The sequence below is a fragment of the Argentina silus genome (genome assembly GCF_951799395.1).
Source record: "Argentina silus genome assembly, chromosome: 11".
In the NCBI taxonomy this organism is placed as follows: Eukaryota; Metazoa; Chordata; class Actinopteri; order Argentiniformes; family Argentinidae; genus Argentina; species Argentina silus.
The window spans coordinates 17,183,292-17,199,466 of record NC_139665.1 but is presented as its reverse complement, the minus strand read 5'-3'; the positions used below and the strand labels follow the sequence as shown (position 1 = coordinate 17,199,466).

The 16,175-nt window shown below is 43.4% G+C and overlaps 2 protein-coding genes across 2 annotated transcripts; both read left to right on the top strand.

The window, feature by feature from the left end:
• Positions 1–4,408: 4,408 nt before the first annotated feature.
• Positions 4,409–7,333, top strand: marcksl1b (MARCKS-like 1b). Its single transcript, XM_083681046.1, has 2 exons — positions 4,409–4,677; positions 5,795–7,333. Exons 1-2 carry the CDS (start codon positions 4,591–4,593, stop codon positions 6,461–6,463), a joined length of 756 nt encoding a protein of 251 aa, XP_083537172.1. The 5' UTR covers positions 4,409–4,590; the 3' UTR covers positions 6,464–7,333.
• Positions 7,334–10,707: 3,374 nt separating this feature from the next.
• Positions 10,708–15,552, top strand: hdac1 (histone deacetylase 1). Its single transcript, XM_083680251.1, has 12 exons — positions 10,708–10,811; positions 11,555–11,667; positions 11,963–12,080; positions 12,329–12,403; positions 12,524–12,662; positions 13,068–13,209; positions 13,318–13,410; positions 13,528–13,636; positions 13,767–14,150; positions 14,355–14,510; positions 14,622–14,670; positions 14,944–15,552. Exons 1-12 carry the CDS (start codon positions 10,760–10,762, stop codon positions 14,969–14,971), a joined length of 1,458 nt encoding a protein of 485 aa, XP_083536377.1. The 5' UTR covers positions 10,708–10,759; the 3' UTR covers positions 14,972–15,552.
• Positions 15,553–16,175: the final 623 nt, after the last annotated feature.

Here is a 16,175-nt window from a genome sequence, read left to right as displayed (position 1 = left end):
TACGGCCATGCTAATCGTATTGTCATTTCTTATCTCCCTGAGGAAAACAAACCATTTGTGTCATTAGTTGATAAGTGGGAGACACAGGGGCCATGGTTACATTGATGAGGGTACATGGGCAACTGTGCGTAGTTTATTATTATGTGTGCGCGTGTGTGTGTGTGTGTGTGTGTGTGTGTGTGTGTGTGCGTGTGTGTATGTGTGCATACCCTTGAGGACAAGAGCACATAAGCACCATTGTGTATGGAAAGAAAGAAGGAAGTAGATAGTACAGCTATTAGAGAATCTAATCAAAGATCTACGATGAACAAAGTTCATCTCTTTAAGTCAAGTTTAATGTTTAATCCAGTTAGATGTACACATCTACAAAAATCTGCAACCACAAATCTATATCTACTGGGGTAACTTAAAACCTTTAACCACAAATGAAAGGGAAACATGAAAAACCTGCTATTCACTAGATATCCCCTGGACCCGTCATATTTCCAGGACTTTCCCTCTGGGGTTCCCCCTCCTCGGACCACTGTGAGTGAACCGTGCCAAATGACAGAGAGAGAATGAAAGTGAAAGGAAATGAAGAGAGCCGTGTTTGTTTACTGTGTGGGTCTTGCATAATTATGAAGTCCTTTTATGCACTCTAACCCTAACTGTAATTCCCCTGTCAACCAATCACTTCGGAAAACACCTACATTTCACATTTCTACATAGGACAGATCTGTACTGAAAGATAGGAGCAGGGCAACCTGTGGAGGGAAAATACCAATACCATTAAAAGAGAATAAGGAACTATATACAGCATACAGCTGATATATATACAGCTTTTTACTCAACACACTGCAAACAATGGCACTTCAATCAAAAGCCTTGGATTAAAAATCCCTGACTAGTTCATTAATATTCCACGAGACTATTTGAAATCGAACACATCAAACATCATTAACACCTTTAACACTGTGATATTTGTCTTCTCATTCGTGGCATACTGTATGTGGACCACATTTGAGGCTTGTGACCGTCCCCCCTGACTCCCCCCTAGGATAAAAACCCTATGGAACAGTACATCCTTATTCTCACCGTGTGACAGGGTTAATGATGTCAGACGTTACTGCCCCATCGTTCTCCAGATGCCTCTGTGGCGGCCGACCAATAGTTTGGCATGTCAGAATTGTTTGAACTTCCTTGTGCAGTATGATCAGTGCTAGGCCTCGGACACCATCTCCAAATGAATTCTGCGTAGGCCAATGAAAACACTTGGCACATGGAGAAACTAGTCTGGCAAAGTGGTATGGTCACCTTCAAGCCAACTATGCACCCCTCACTCAGTAAATATAGGAATAGGTTTACCTGAGCTTAATCAAAATGGCGCACACTCATTATCTCTCTCTCTCTCTCTCTCTGTGTCTCTCTCTCCCTCTGTCTCTCCTCCTCCCCATGAACCTCTCTCTCTACCCAGTCGCCCCACAAACAACTTGTGATTCTTGTGATTCTCCTCCGTAGGGAGTAGCAGTAGAGGACAATAGGGGCTTTGGAATGGAGAACTCTCACTCTGTGTTCAGGCATGACACCCGGGCATGCACACATACAAAGAGTCATTGAGAGAGAGAGAGAGAGAGAGAGAGAGAGAGAGAGAGAGAGAGAGAGAGAGAGAGAGAGGGAGAAAGAAAGAGAGGGGGGTCAAGATATCCAGGCAGCGGAAGTATGAGGGGGGTGTAGGAGAAAGTGAGATAAGGTGAGAGAGAGAGAGATAAGGTGAGAGAGAGAGATAAGGTGAGAGAGAGAGAGATATGGTGAGAGAGAGAGAGATATAAAGATAATTGACAGATAAAAATCGAGTGAGCGATAGAGGGATAGAATAACAAATATTCAGTAGGAAAAGAGAGATAGATATGGCGGAGGAGAGGGACATGAACAAATCAAGGGTGTGCCACGAAACAGCTGCCATATGGAGTGAACCTTGGCACTGAGCTTTGGTCACATGATCAAAGTGTGTAGGTGACAGGGTCAGGGTAGGGCAGACCTGTGGAATTTACTGAAGAGCAAAGTGTAGTTTAGAGAGACTGTGTCAGAGAATTCTAAATTAGGGTTAGGAAGAAGTTGCCCTGACTGAGTCATGATATGAAGTCCGTTTTATATATTTCCCCCCACAATGTCCTCCAAATGATGGGTATTCAAGGGAAACAATGATGTCTAAAATGGATAGTGCTGCTTCATTGGTCAAGTGACATACATGGCTTCATGATTCGGAAATTCCTCTCAGTTATCTGTGGAAAGCACCTCTGTTTGTTTGACAAAAACACACTTTAGGAACAGACACAGGGCAGGGCTGCAAAGATCATCATGGGTGGACATTTAGGTAATTTCCAATGAGAGGGAGATGCAATTTTTCTAATGTTTCTAATGTTTTCAGTGACTGAGTTCAAGTCTGTAAACTAAAGAATGTCTTACACAATGGAATATAATTGTGTGAGTAATAATGACCTACTTGTGTTGTAACAGGCACTTGAAACAGGGTCTCAGTCTCACACCCACACCCCCTGTCCCCACCACCCCCCCACCCTCTCCTGTCCTGTCACTCTTCAGTCTCTCACCAGGTAAATACATCTGGTGCCTGTCCCCAACCTAACCCATTACATGTCCACACTTGCATCCCCCATTTGAGCCTAGTCATCTCATCTCCTCATCCCTCCCTCCCTCCCTCCCTCCCTCACTCCACCCCTTCCACTCACCCTGTCTGCCCCTCACCCCTCTCCCTCCCCACCCTAACCTTGACTCTCACCCCTCCTTCAACCGTCACCATTTGAATATGCTTAAGGGTGTGTATGTATGTGTGTGTGTGTGTGTGTGTGGGGGGGGGGGGGTAAACTGTTACCTGATGGGCCTTTCTCACGTCCTACCCTTTCAGCCTAGTAAAAGCCATCATTCCATTCCATTCACATGATTGAGAGACAGATCCATGACTCATCTGCAACGCGCCACACAGCACTCCCAAACACATGTCTGTCTCTAAAGACGTATAGAAAAATAAGTCTTTTACAAACACACACAGACAATGTCAACATCATTCTCACCGTCATGACACAAACCGTGTCAACAGAGTCTCAGGAAAGCGTGGATGAAAGGTTCAGTTCACTCTGTTGTTGCCATCATCTTTTCTCTTTGACCTGATGCAATAGCGTCAGCGTTTTTAACCCCTCTTGGGTGATTTGGCCCGACACTGAGAAAGAGATGTGGGCAATGAGAGATGTGCTGGGAGGGCTTGCGTGCCTGGCATTCCACAGCAGACAGTGGAGACTTTATGTCATTTACAAGGCCGTCGAGATAGAGAGAGAGCGTGATGTGTGAGAAAGGTTAGCTGAGCAGCTTGACTTCTCTCTCTCTCCTGTAAAAGAGGAGTTTAGATACACTATACATATAGGGCCAGTTTCCTGGACATATATTAGGCCTAGTCCTGGATTAAATACGATTTCCAATAGAAAATCTCCATTGATGATTCATTTTAGCATAGGATTAGGCTTAATCCATGTCCGGGAAACCAGTCCATAGAGAATAGTGTCCTAAAGTAACCCCATGCCTTTTAGGATTACATTCAGTGTCTAAACGATGGTGGTACTTGACAGGACAACCATGGATCAGCCACATAAGCCTGTATATAAAAATGGGCAACCCTATTATAACAAAGTAATGATTGGCCCAGGCTGCAAATTTCAAGCCTGAAATCGTAGATCTAAATCTGAAATATTATACATATGGATGATAATGATGGATTATTGTGGTTGATAGACATACAAATTAGCCCTACACTTTCAATCACTTTCCATAAAGATGTATTTGTAATTATATTGAGTAAGTGATCAATAGGCTACAGGTATTTGAGAGTATTTCTGAAGCACAAGTTTGCATCAGAGCAGCTCAGCTTGCATGAGAGCTTCAACAGCCATATTGAACAGGAGTCTATGGGGACTGTTGGAGTGTGCATGATTGTTATGTTGACTTTTTATTAAGTCGTTGTTGAGATGTTTGTTATTGACAAGCGGAAACAAACTGTATGAATATGTGAACAGCAGTCATGCGTCTCTCAGTACACAGATGTTGTTGAAGTACATTCACTACTCTTTTCTTTTTTTTTACCAACAAATGTTGCGCTCACAAATATGAAACAATCAATATTCCAAATAGCGTTCATGTTGACAGTGTCAATAAACTCAAAATAAACGGACATTACCGGCTACAACGCCATTCTGTCCGCTAGAATGTGGTGGGGGATGAGTGTGTTGGGGGTCTTTTGGGGGGGCGGAGTGAACTCGTTGTTGGTGATTGGACAGACTTACAAGACCACGCCCGTGGGTGGTATCTTGGCTATCTTCAAGCGTCGCGTTCAACCAGTGTAGAATTTAGTGGGTACCTTTCTGCCGGAACGACAGGTTGAACATCGGAGAAATTCCAAGAAAAGTATCCTGCTACTTCTATAAAGGAGTGAAAACGTATTTTTGCTTCATTCACCGTTGGATGCATACTACTGTGTGGCTGGATTAACTTCAATACACCTTTTTCGTTTTCATTTTTAATTTGCTTTAAAAACACCGAAAGACGATGGGATCCCAGGCATCCAAGGGAGGTGTAGCCGTGGAGGCAAATGCTGCCGCCGCCGATGGTGCCGCTGTCAAAACCAACGGACAGGTACGATAACAATATTCTTCAACTTCAACCAACAGAAACACGATTTAAGTAACGTAGTGGTATTTATAAATAAGTTGCCGTTTATCAGTATAAGAGGATGTCACTTTAGGTTTGCTTACCTTAATAACTTATTTTGGTGATGGGGATTTTAACTATGTATAGCGAGAAGCGGTAGGCTACGCTGGACATCATCTGACTTTGTGTGCTGTCTTTACGGACACCTGATTCCAAAGCGGGAGGATCAAATGCACGAACGAATTAGCTCGGTTGATATTGTGTCGAATAAATATTGTAATATTGGTGAATTAAAATTAGAGAAATGGAACAAGGGCCACACAGACGATCGAGGTTCAAGCCTCGTAATTCGGATGGGCTCATTGCTACCGAATCCTCTCAGACAACGTGTGCTGTTCTCGATAGTGCCATGCCATGCGGGGGGCATTTTGGGGAGGCAGGGCGCACGTAGGCATTGCATACTCATGCATAAAATATAAGGCTTCGTCTTGAAATTAAATTTTCTAAAGCAGGCCAACAACAGAATTCAAGTTAATTACCTCGAATGCATCCCTCTACCCTACAGTGTATTGATTGAAGCCACGACTTATAAAATCAGCGCGTCTAGACTAGACAGATGTCTCCATGGCATGGTGCATGACTGTAAACGTTATTCCACCGATAACCAAGCAAAAGTGCCATTAAACCACGTCTTTCTTTTGCGCACATACTGTAAACACGTTTTATTTTCAGTGTATCGTCGATCTCCTTGAGAATTTCAACGTATATATTGTTATTTTTATCGATCGGATTCAGTCTTTGTTGAGAGATGTGCCTGTCAGTGTCTGGTGTGGTGTGGCGACTGATGGACCACATGCGGTCTGCGTGGCGCGATCGCCGTCTGTCGTTTCAGTGTGGTACTACAAGGCGTCGCCTCTTGAGCCGAATCGTTGACGGCACGGTGGTTAATTGATGAGCACGACGACGTTTTAATTAAACAAACGTTATCACATATTTGTTTACATTAGGCATGTTTGTGAGCACGGAATAATAGTATTACCTAGAATCCCTAAATAGTTCATTTTAGGAACATGCGCTAATTTGGTATCCTTTTCTTTCCCAGGAGAATGGGCACGTCAAGGCCAACGGAGAAGTCTCTGCTAAACCCGACGGGGACACTGCTGCCACCAACGGTTCTGCAGAGGCAGCCAAGGAGCCTGAAGCCAGCGCAGTCAAGGCCAACAGAGAAGTCTCTGCTAAACCCGACGGGGACACTGCTGCCACCAACGGTTCTGCAGAGGCAGCCAAGGAGCCTGAAGCCGGCGCAGCAGGGGACAGAATCGAACCAGCACCCGCTGTCGATGGTGAGGCCAAACCAGAAGGCGAGGCTGCCACCAAGGAAACCCCCAAGAAGAAGAAGAAGAAGTTCTCCCTGAAGAAACCGTTCAACTTCAAAGGCCTGAACCTGAAAAAGAACAAGAAGAGCAGCGGTGAGGTGAAGGAGGAGGCAGTGGCCGAGGCCGCTCCTTCAGAGGAGAAAGCAGCTGAGAATGGAGCTGCGGCCACAGAGGAGAAGAAAGAGGAGGAGGTGAAGGTGGAGGCGGCCGCTGCTGCTCCTGCTGCTGCTCCTGCTCCTGCTGAGGCCCCAAAGGTGGAGGAGGCACCTGCTAAAGAAGAGGCGCCAGCTGCTCCCAAAGAGGAGGTGAAGGAGGTGGCTGCTCCAGCCCCTGGGCCCACAAAACCAACAGAGGAAAGCAGCTCGACCCCTGCTCCGTCTGAAGAGAAAGAGTGATTGTATCTTTAACTGGAAATGGACTGGGAACTGTTTTTCAAGAGAGAGAAAAAATAAAGATATATATACATATATATATATATATATGTGTGTGTATATGTATACATATGTGTATATGTGTATATGTATACATATGTATGGATATATGTAAATATATACACATGTATGTAAGAGACTCCTCGACGTGCCACTTTCGCCATGGTAAAAAGATGACAAGCTAGATTCACTAGTTCACTTCCCTGGTTACTACTCGACATCTGGACTTGGACTTTAGTATTATGGGCTGATCACTATGGAGAATGGATTTAATGGAGGGAGAGTGGCGAATAACACAGTTATGGATGGATGAGGATCGAGTTGAAGCGTCTTTTCCTGAAACATCTGCTCAAAAGACGCCTCGACGCGACTGAACAGTGCTAGATAGGATACCACCACCACATGAAATGACTGTTAATTGAAGAAGAAGAAAAAAATCAGTAATTATAGAAGAGACATGCCAACTTTCTACATTCCTATATTTTAACCCAAATTTGAAGTATTTTGTGGTGTATAATAGAGAACCATTTTAAAGATTCAGAGAAGCTATGTCTTGTTTGTTTTAAAGGAGAAAAAAAAAGCATTGATTTTTATCTTGGCTATATAAAAATAAAAAAAAATAAAAAATAAAAAAGAACACATGAGCTTGCTATGTTCACCGTTGCGGTTTGAAATGAAGCAGAGTTGTTTATCTGTCCTGTCTGAGCCTGAATCTGCATTTGTCTGTAAATACATTGGACTGATTCTGTTCTTTATTTTGCTAATGTTGACAGATGTTACTGGTTTTATTGTAAAGTTGATGATGGTAAATAAATGTTAGTTACCTGCCCATCATTGTGTTGCTTATTTCTGGTCAAGTGGGATAGCCGACCGGAGCATTCGACTTCTGCGAACCACTTGAATCAAATGCTTATAGTGGTTAAAACATGTGACACAAACATTTCTGCACTTATGATGCACTTTCTCACTCCAGAAGCACGTTATAATAATCAAATTCTGGGGGACAGAAGTGATTCTTGTAAGTACCAGAAGAAGCAGCTGTAGCCAATATTATAAACTCTACTGTTCTATAATAACAAGATTAGAGTTTACTGTCCTCCAGTAGTTCTATAACATTATAACAGTATTAAAAACTCATTAATCCCAAAATCCATGACAAATATCACCAAACCCTCATTTGTCCTTCGGTGTAGGCTTGATTCTAGGAACAAAGACAAGACATATCACTGATATACAGTGCCCAGTGTAAGTAAAAAGGACAGTGAAGCATTTTCTCTTTTGGATATACTCCAAAAATGTGGCTCAGATCGATATACTATACTATACTATACTAGAAGGTTAAAGTATATATTGTTTATCGTACAGCTTTTATTTAAGGGTAGTTTTGTGTTTGTTGGTTTCACCATTCAGAAACCATTCACTTATACATAGTCCCCCTATTTCAGGGCACCAAAAGTAATAGGACAGATTCATACAATGCCCAAATTAAGCATCAATCGTTTTGTATTTGGTTGACAATCCTGAGCATGCAATAACTGCCTGAAGTCTGCGACCCATTGACCCCACCAGACACTGGGTATCTTGCCAGGCCTGTAATGCAGCCATCTTCAGTTGTTGAGGTCTTGTTGCCTAAAATCTTATCATCAGGACATGAAATGCATGTTCAATTGGATTTAAATCTGAAGACTGACTTGTCCAATCAAGAACTTTCCAATTTTCTAAAAACAGTATGTTTGGGTCATTATCTTACTGTATGATCAAGCGAAATCCACACACATGCCCAAACCATAAAACCCCCTCCACCATGTTTCACAGATGAGATGGTATGCTGTAAACCTTGGGCAGATCATTTTTTCTCCAAACTTTCCTCTTACTATCACTCTGGTACATGATAATATTTGTGTTATCTGTCCACAATACCTTTTTCAGACCTCTGCAGGCTTTTTAGGTAAAGTTACAGAAGCCAATACGCAAACACAAAGCCTAGAATCAATACGATACATTGACAGCTCTCTTATATTTGCACACATGATGTGACGGAACATACCTGGCTTACCAGAAACACCTGTCAAGCTAATTATCCTATACTTGTGGTTCCCTGAAGTAGGGAGACTATAAAAAGTGTTGTCATTTCTAAATGGTGTAAGAAATACTGTATGTATAAAAGCTGAGAATCTCTACTTTAATCTCATAGTAATGATTTGATTTCAAATCCATAGAGCCAAAAGAAGAAACAATGCTTCACTGTCCCATTACTTACAGGAGTCACTGTATACTGTTCATAACTCATAGCCCCTTCTAGGGAAACACACACACACACACACACACACTCACACACACACACACGGCAATGTAAGTACAATTAATTATGCACATCAATTACGATGGATAGATGATTCACTTACTTAGACAAATGTATTTGTTGTAAGTCGCTTTGGATAAAGGCGTCTGCTAAATGTCAAAACTGTAAATGTACATCATAGGATGTTTTTCATAATAGTCAGAAGTGGTGGCTTCCTCTCTCCTTTCCCTAATCTTGAAAGAACAGAACAGATGAGGCCTAGTAAGCATTAAAGTAAGCATCCAAAATATAACTTGGGCTGTCTTCTTAGATCAGGAGTCAGTTTCCCAAAAGTTTTGTAGCTTAAGTAGTATTTCATTTCTCCCAACAACCCAGCCGCAAAGCCGTGAGAGACTAACACTTGTAAAAATCAATGTTTGCACTTCAATCTTCTGTGAATGAAAGAATGAAATGTGCTAAATTATGAGCTTTGCTGGTCTAAGAGAGGAGTGGGTCTGGATTTTCATAAAGTACTACTTTAGCTAAGGAGCCTTTGAGAAACTGACCCCAGTTCAGATGAAGAGAGGGGGAGAGGGAGACTTGGATGCACCATTGACCCTGCTCCCACACATTAGTCGTGTACCCCAGTATTGTGTAATAATGTACCTGATGTCATCGACCTACTCCCTGAAATCTGTAACATTTAGCAAATCTAAAAAAAAAGAAAAAGCGTACTCCTCAACAAGGTTTATTCAGCTCTAAAATGATGATCCTAGTCCGAAACGTAGAATAGGCCTGACCCAGTTCACATGATGAGATGATGAGTTGAAATCAGTGCTATTTTTAGATCGAGCTTTCAAACAATAATTAATTATTTAAACAAGGACATAGCTCCATACTGGTGTTGCTCTAGAGATTCATTGCAGATTGCAGAAGCGTTGGTCAAACTCACATAGTGTGTAGTATTTACATGATTCATGGATTGAAACATTGTGTAGGCCGCTCACCAGATGATGCTGCCTCAACCAAATTGGGACATGACGCAGGACTTTACATAGTCACATTGCACCAGAAAATGTTTTCTCACTCTTAAAAGGTGACCAGCAGGAAGAATAAATGTTTCTAGTCTGGTGTGAATGGCATTGCCTGTCTTATGGAGCCCCAATTTGACTCTGCAAATAGTGCTGAGCAGAGCAAAAGATGTCTTACAACTCAGAATACTCTACACAGCATGATTTTTTATTGTTTTAAACAGTCTGGAAATGCATTGCATGTCATGGTAACACTAGTCATAGTATTAAAAACTCTAATTTGTAATTGTGTCTATTAGAAATACTCAGGTTTTTACCAATTTTACAAATTTTTGCACATGCAAATGGGGCCCATGGTGTCTCCCAGTGCCACTATGGACATGGAGTTTGTGTAATCTTGAGGACCTCATGAAGACCCAATGGTACTGATGACTGAAATATCTTGCAAATAATGACACTGATGCTGTAGGTGTTTCAAACATAACTGTGACGATCTGTGCTGCTCATTGCATGTACAATTATGTGTATTTACATCATGAACTTGGGAGAGAATTCGTGAGTGAGATCAGCTCTTGGCTTGATAGACGAGAGGTCTGTCAAAAATAGAGTGTGCTTTGGGTGCCACCCTGTGGCCATTGGATGTCCTGCCACTGCAATCATTTAGTCTCAATCATTTAATCTCAATTCAGAAATAAAATGAGCATTTTCTGTCAAAATGAAACCTCAGGCAATATCGATAGTTCTATATGGTATGTTGTCTTTGTTGCATGATAACTCAATAATATTTAGCTGCAGCCCCGGAAACTGTCCTTTTCTGATAAGTGGAGCCGAGCCGGAGCCCAGAAGGCTCACCGGTGATTGGTTGAGAGGAGCGAGTGTAACTTCCCAGTTGCGCACCAGAGAGAACCCGGGTGGTAACAACGGAACAGTGTGGGTAATTGGTGTAAAATGGCGCTGTCTTCTCAAGGAACAAAGAAGAAAGTTTGCTATTATTACGATGGTAAGGGCTGGAGTTATTTACCACCGTTTTGTTGGAGGCGTGTGAGTGAAATCAGTTCGGGGACAAGTGCTCGAAAATTGCGTTTTTGCCCTCTCGAAAATTGTGGCTAAGAGACTTGCTTTGCCAAGCGGCAAGCTGCTAGCTAGCTAGCTATTAGCTAAATGTTGCCCGACCGGTGGCTTTTTGCTCAGACATTAGGCACGTAGCAATCAAGCTACAGAATAGATGTGTGCAAATACTTACGATTAATTACGTATTCAGTTGTTTAATGCCAGTGAGTGTTCACCGTGGCCAGCTACGTTGCAGTTAGTTTTTTGTTGCATTGCATTTGCTAAAATATCAGAAACACGAGTAAAGTCAAGGGTTTGCTAGCTAATGTGTTGTCGGTTGTAAGCCTACCCCCCTGGTAGTTAGCCAGGGTCCACCAACTTTCGGGTCGTGACTAGTGTGGCCATGGAACAGTTAGAACCAGACTAGTCCCTACACAGTTTCAGAGCACGCGCACGTGCACGAACTTGCTTCTGGTCTGTGTTGGGGGAAGTCGATAAGTGGCATCATTGGGACCTAACTAACCATACCCCCTTAACTATGGCCCTTGCCTAACCTAAGAGTTCTTAAGATTTGATTCGTGTAACAGATATGCGCGTCCACGGATCTACATGCATACAAAAAATCCTGTTCAGGTGTGTTAGCATGCCTTTCTCTATGCAACCTAACCGCCTCCTCTCTCCTCCTTTGGTAAGGTGACGTGGGGAACTACTACTATGGCCAGGGTCATCCTATGAAGCCCCACAGGATCCGTATGACCCACAACCTCCTCCTCAACTATGGACTGTACAGGAAGATGGAGATCTATGTGAGTACCGCACCTGACCTGGGCTCTGTTCCATTACTTTGAAAGTGCATCCTTCCTGACCAGGGCTCTGTTTTATTACTTTAAAAGTGCTTTCTTCCTGGCCTTCCTTCTCTACAGGGGTGATCAGTTTGTTCTGATTTGATATTGTTAAAGAGAAAAATTGCTATTGATTAAAGGGTTCAGTAAATTGTTGACTACAAGCCTTTTCTGATCTCTTTCATTCTCTCTCTCTCTCTCTTCTCTTCTCTCTCTTCTCTCATTCATTCATTCATTCATTCATTCAATGAATCTCCAGAGACCACACAAGGCTAATGGGGAGGAGATGACCAAGTACCACAGTGACGACTACATCAAGTTCCTCAGGTCCATCCGGCCCGACAACATGTCTGAGTACAGTAAACAGATGCAGAGATGTGAGTAGCAGCCATTCTGCTGCCGTTGCTCCCACTCACTCCACTCCTCAGCCACCTCATTACCATTTATAATACATGAATGATTTCTGTGTCAATAACCCTATCACTAAGCTGACATAATAGGGATGCAGCTATTTCAGTAAGGTCAAATGGATGAGCTACTGCTTTCAGACTCTAAATGGCATACTGTAATTGTATGCTGCAAGGTGTTCAGCTCACCAGAGGTCTCCCATTGTTTCCTCCCACAGTTAACGTAGGAGAGGACTGTCCTGTGTTTGATGGCTTGTTTGAGTTCTGTCAACTCTCAACAGGAGGCTCTGTGGGTAAGTACACATCTGTCTGTGTGTCTGTGGTTATTACCACATCACCATTACAGTGCGACTCTCTGACCGTGCACACCAGCTCCCATATTAACGCTCTTGACCTCCCCATCCTATGTGCAGCGGGGGCGGTGAAGCTGAACAAACAGCAGACGGACATTGCCATCAACTGGGCGGGAGGCCTCCACCACGCCAAGAAGTCTGAGGCCTCGGGGTTCTGCTATGTCAACGACATCGTCCTCGCTATCCTAGAGCTGCTCAAGTAAGAACCCTGAGGATCTCTCTGTTTTTATGAGTGTTGCCTTCGCCCTGTCTGATCCGTGTGTGTACACGAGAAAATGAGTTCCTGTATTGTAAGTGTGTGTTAGGACAAAGGGCTAGGGCAGGTATATTCAAGTCTGGGCCTCAGGGATGAAACTACTGCTTGTTCTTGTCCTCCCTGTGCTCCCAGTGATTGATGGATGTCATTAATGAGCCTGATGTTATGCCCACGTCACCGATGCCCCCAGGTCTGATCAGAGGGGAAGAATTAAAACCAGCAGTGCTCCCACCCGGAGGCCCTGCATTCCCCTTGTGTTAATGGGATATTTTTAAGGCTGAAAAAACCAAACACCTGGTCTAGTGTGTCTTAATATAGTGCTGTGTTGACTTCGTTCTGTCCCTGTAGGTATCACCAGAGGGTGCTCTACATAGACATAGACATTCACCATGGAGACGGAGTAGAGGAGGCCTTCTACACCACTGACAGAGTTATGACCGTCTCCTTCCACAAGTATGGAGAGTACTTCCCCGGCACCGGAGACCTACGGGTGAGTAACTGTGTGTGTGTATGAGAGAGGGAGGGACTACTGTAATATCGCCCTTCAAACAATTTTCACTGATATGACGTGTGTGTGTGTGTGTGTGTTTGTTTATAGGACATCGGCGCAGGCAAGGGGAAATACTATGCCGTGAACTACCCCCTCAGAGATGGGATCGATGACGAGTCTTATGAAGCCATCTTCAAACCTGTAAGTCTGCTGAGCCTTTACACCCGAGATACACGACGTGTTTTCTGCTCAGTCTACGGGCTCTAAACACCGGAGAACCTCCGTGGTTGTGAATGTGTCTTTGTTTCTCTGTGTCAGATCATGGCTAAAGTGATGGAGATGTACCAGCCCAGTGCAGTGGTGTTGCAGTGTGGAGCTGACTCTCTGTCTGGAGACAGACTGGGCTGCTTCAATCTCACTATCAAAGGTACACATCTATCTATCTGTAGACATATAGACACGCACGCACACACACACACCTGGTGATTCTAGGTATGTAGAGTTTATGAAGAGTACTGTAACGTGTGTGTGCACGCACGTGCGCTTGTTGGTTTCAGGCCACGCCAAGTGTGTGGAGTACATGAAGAGCTTCAACCTGCCACTGCTGATGCTGGGCGGCGGAGGCTACACCATCCGTAACGTGGCCCGCTGCTGGACCTACGAGACGGCCGTGGCTCTGGACAGCACCATCCCCAACGAGCTGCCCTACAACGACTACTTTGAGTACTTTGGGCCCGACTTCAAGCTGCACATCAGCCCCTCCAACATGACCAACCAGAACACCAACGACTACCTAGAGAAGATCAAGCAGCGTCTGTTTGAGAACCTGCGGATGCTGCCCCACGCCCCGGGGGTCCAGATGCAGGCCATACCCGAGGACGCCCCGCACCCCGACAGCGCGGACGAGGAGGAGGAGGAGGACCCTGACAAACGCATATCCAGTGAGGGGCGCGTACATGGGCAGACACACACACACACACACACATGCATGCTGCTCGCTCTGCCTAACATAGGCATGCACACACCAAGACACTGTATAACCTTTTATTCAGAGAATTGTTTAGCTCTTTCTTAAATCTCTTCTCTCTCTCTCATTTCTCTTCTTACTCATTCCATGTTCTCTGTTAACGTCGTGTGTGTTTCAGTCCGTGCCCATGACAAGAGGATTGCGTGTGATGAGGAGTTCTCAGACTCTGAGGACGAGGCCGAGGGCCAAGGAGGCGGACGGAGGAACGCAGCCAATCACAAGAAGACAAAACGAGTGAAAACAGAGCAGGAGAAGGAGGGAGAGGAGAAAAAAGGTGAGTGGCCAGACAGAGAGAGAGAGACACACACACACACACACACACAAACTTGACTATTAAAGGACCATAGCACTATTTAAGTCTTTCTCTCTTCCTGTCTTTTTCCAGAAGTAAAAGAGGAGGAGAAGGATCCAGAAGAGAAGATGGACACAACAGGGTAAGGAAACCGAACCACATAGAAAAAAATTAAGACAGTTGGAAGGAGACACATTATTGTTTACATTTGCAATGAGACCTTTGTGAAGACAAGTCCCCCTTTGTTGCTGCAAACATACACAATAAAAAAAGCTATACCAATCATTTGTGAATGAAAATACACCAGTGGTTTTGGCCATAACCAGGTCGAGAATGGAGTGGAATACTGTGGAATATTGTGCTGATAGTTTTAAGACACTTCTAACAGATTTTTTTTTCCTTTTTTTTATTAAAGGCCAAAAGAGGAGGTGAAAACAACCTGAAGTGGGAGCCTCATGTCCAATTGGATGGTTTTAAATGTATTCTGATACCCCACCCACTCTCTCTCACTCACGCTGCAACCCAACGGACTGTGAATTACTTCACATGACATGTTATAATGTCTGCATTCTTACTGAGGCAGTGAAACACCTCAGGTGTTAACATTCTGATGTGCATCAGCCATCCAAGATCTGAAGTCACTCAAGACTTAGCCAATCATCACTTGCTTGGTCTCTGCTGTTTTAAGTTATTATAAATCATGGACGCATATTTCTTTCCTGTCTCCTTGTGTTTGGTTTACCTTCAAATCCATGCAGTGTTTGTTCCATTTAAACTTTTTATTTTTTATAAAGGACCATATTAAAACGTTTATTACTGTTTGTTAGGTCAGAATGAATATGTCCCTGGTCTGATGATGTTTAGAAGTGAGTGACTGATGTGTTTTAGACTCCTGATGTTTTATACTGTTCTATTACCAGCAGGTGGAGAGTTTTCCACGTGTTTGGAGTCTTGAGTTCACTTGTTGTGAAAAGCGCATATTCTAACGATGACTTTGTTAAGAAAATAAAGAAATATAAAGACATTTTCTCAATTATTATTTTTTTATATATACAGTATATGCTTATGTTTTCCATTCATATAGATAGTCATATAGTTCCATATCTGGAACTACACAGGCATTGGCATTACACGTGGACTCATCTCGGCACCAGATCATTTTTGAGATCTGAAAACATCTGACAAACTTACATTTTGGGCTACACTGACCTTTGAGTATGTCTGGCCCCTGGGCTCCATCTATCACGCTGATTTAGGAGCAAGGCCACCCTGACCGAAAAGGGGGGATGGGGGGTTCAACAGTTCTTGTTCTTGTTGAACTGTATGGGGGTTACTTGCCCTGAGAAGAGCCGAATATAAATATTTGGTGAAAAACATGTCATAATAATAGATTCAATTTAAAAGTGCCTTTCTCAGACACTACAAAAAAATAAATACAAAAAGATAAAATCGAAGTCAAGAAATGCACTGCTGCTTGTCTTTTACGTTCGGAGAGGGATTGTGCCAGAGAAACAAGTCCCTGCCCGACAGCCACTAGTATCTCTCCTGCAGATGTGTGATAAACGGTAAACCTGAAATTCTGTACATTCACCTCATTCATCATTCGATCTGAAATCTGTGAGTAGAGAGCTACAGGTCTAATGTTAT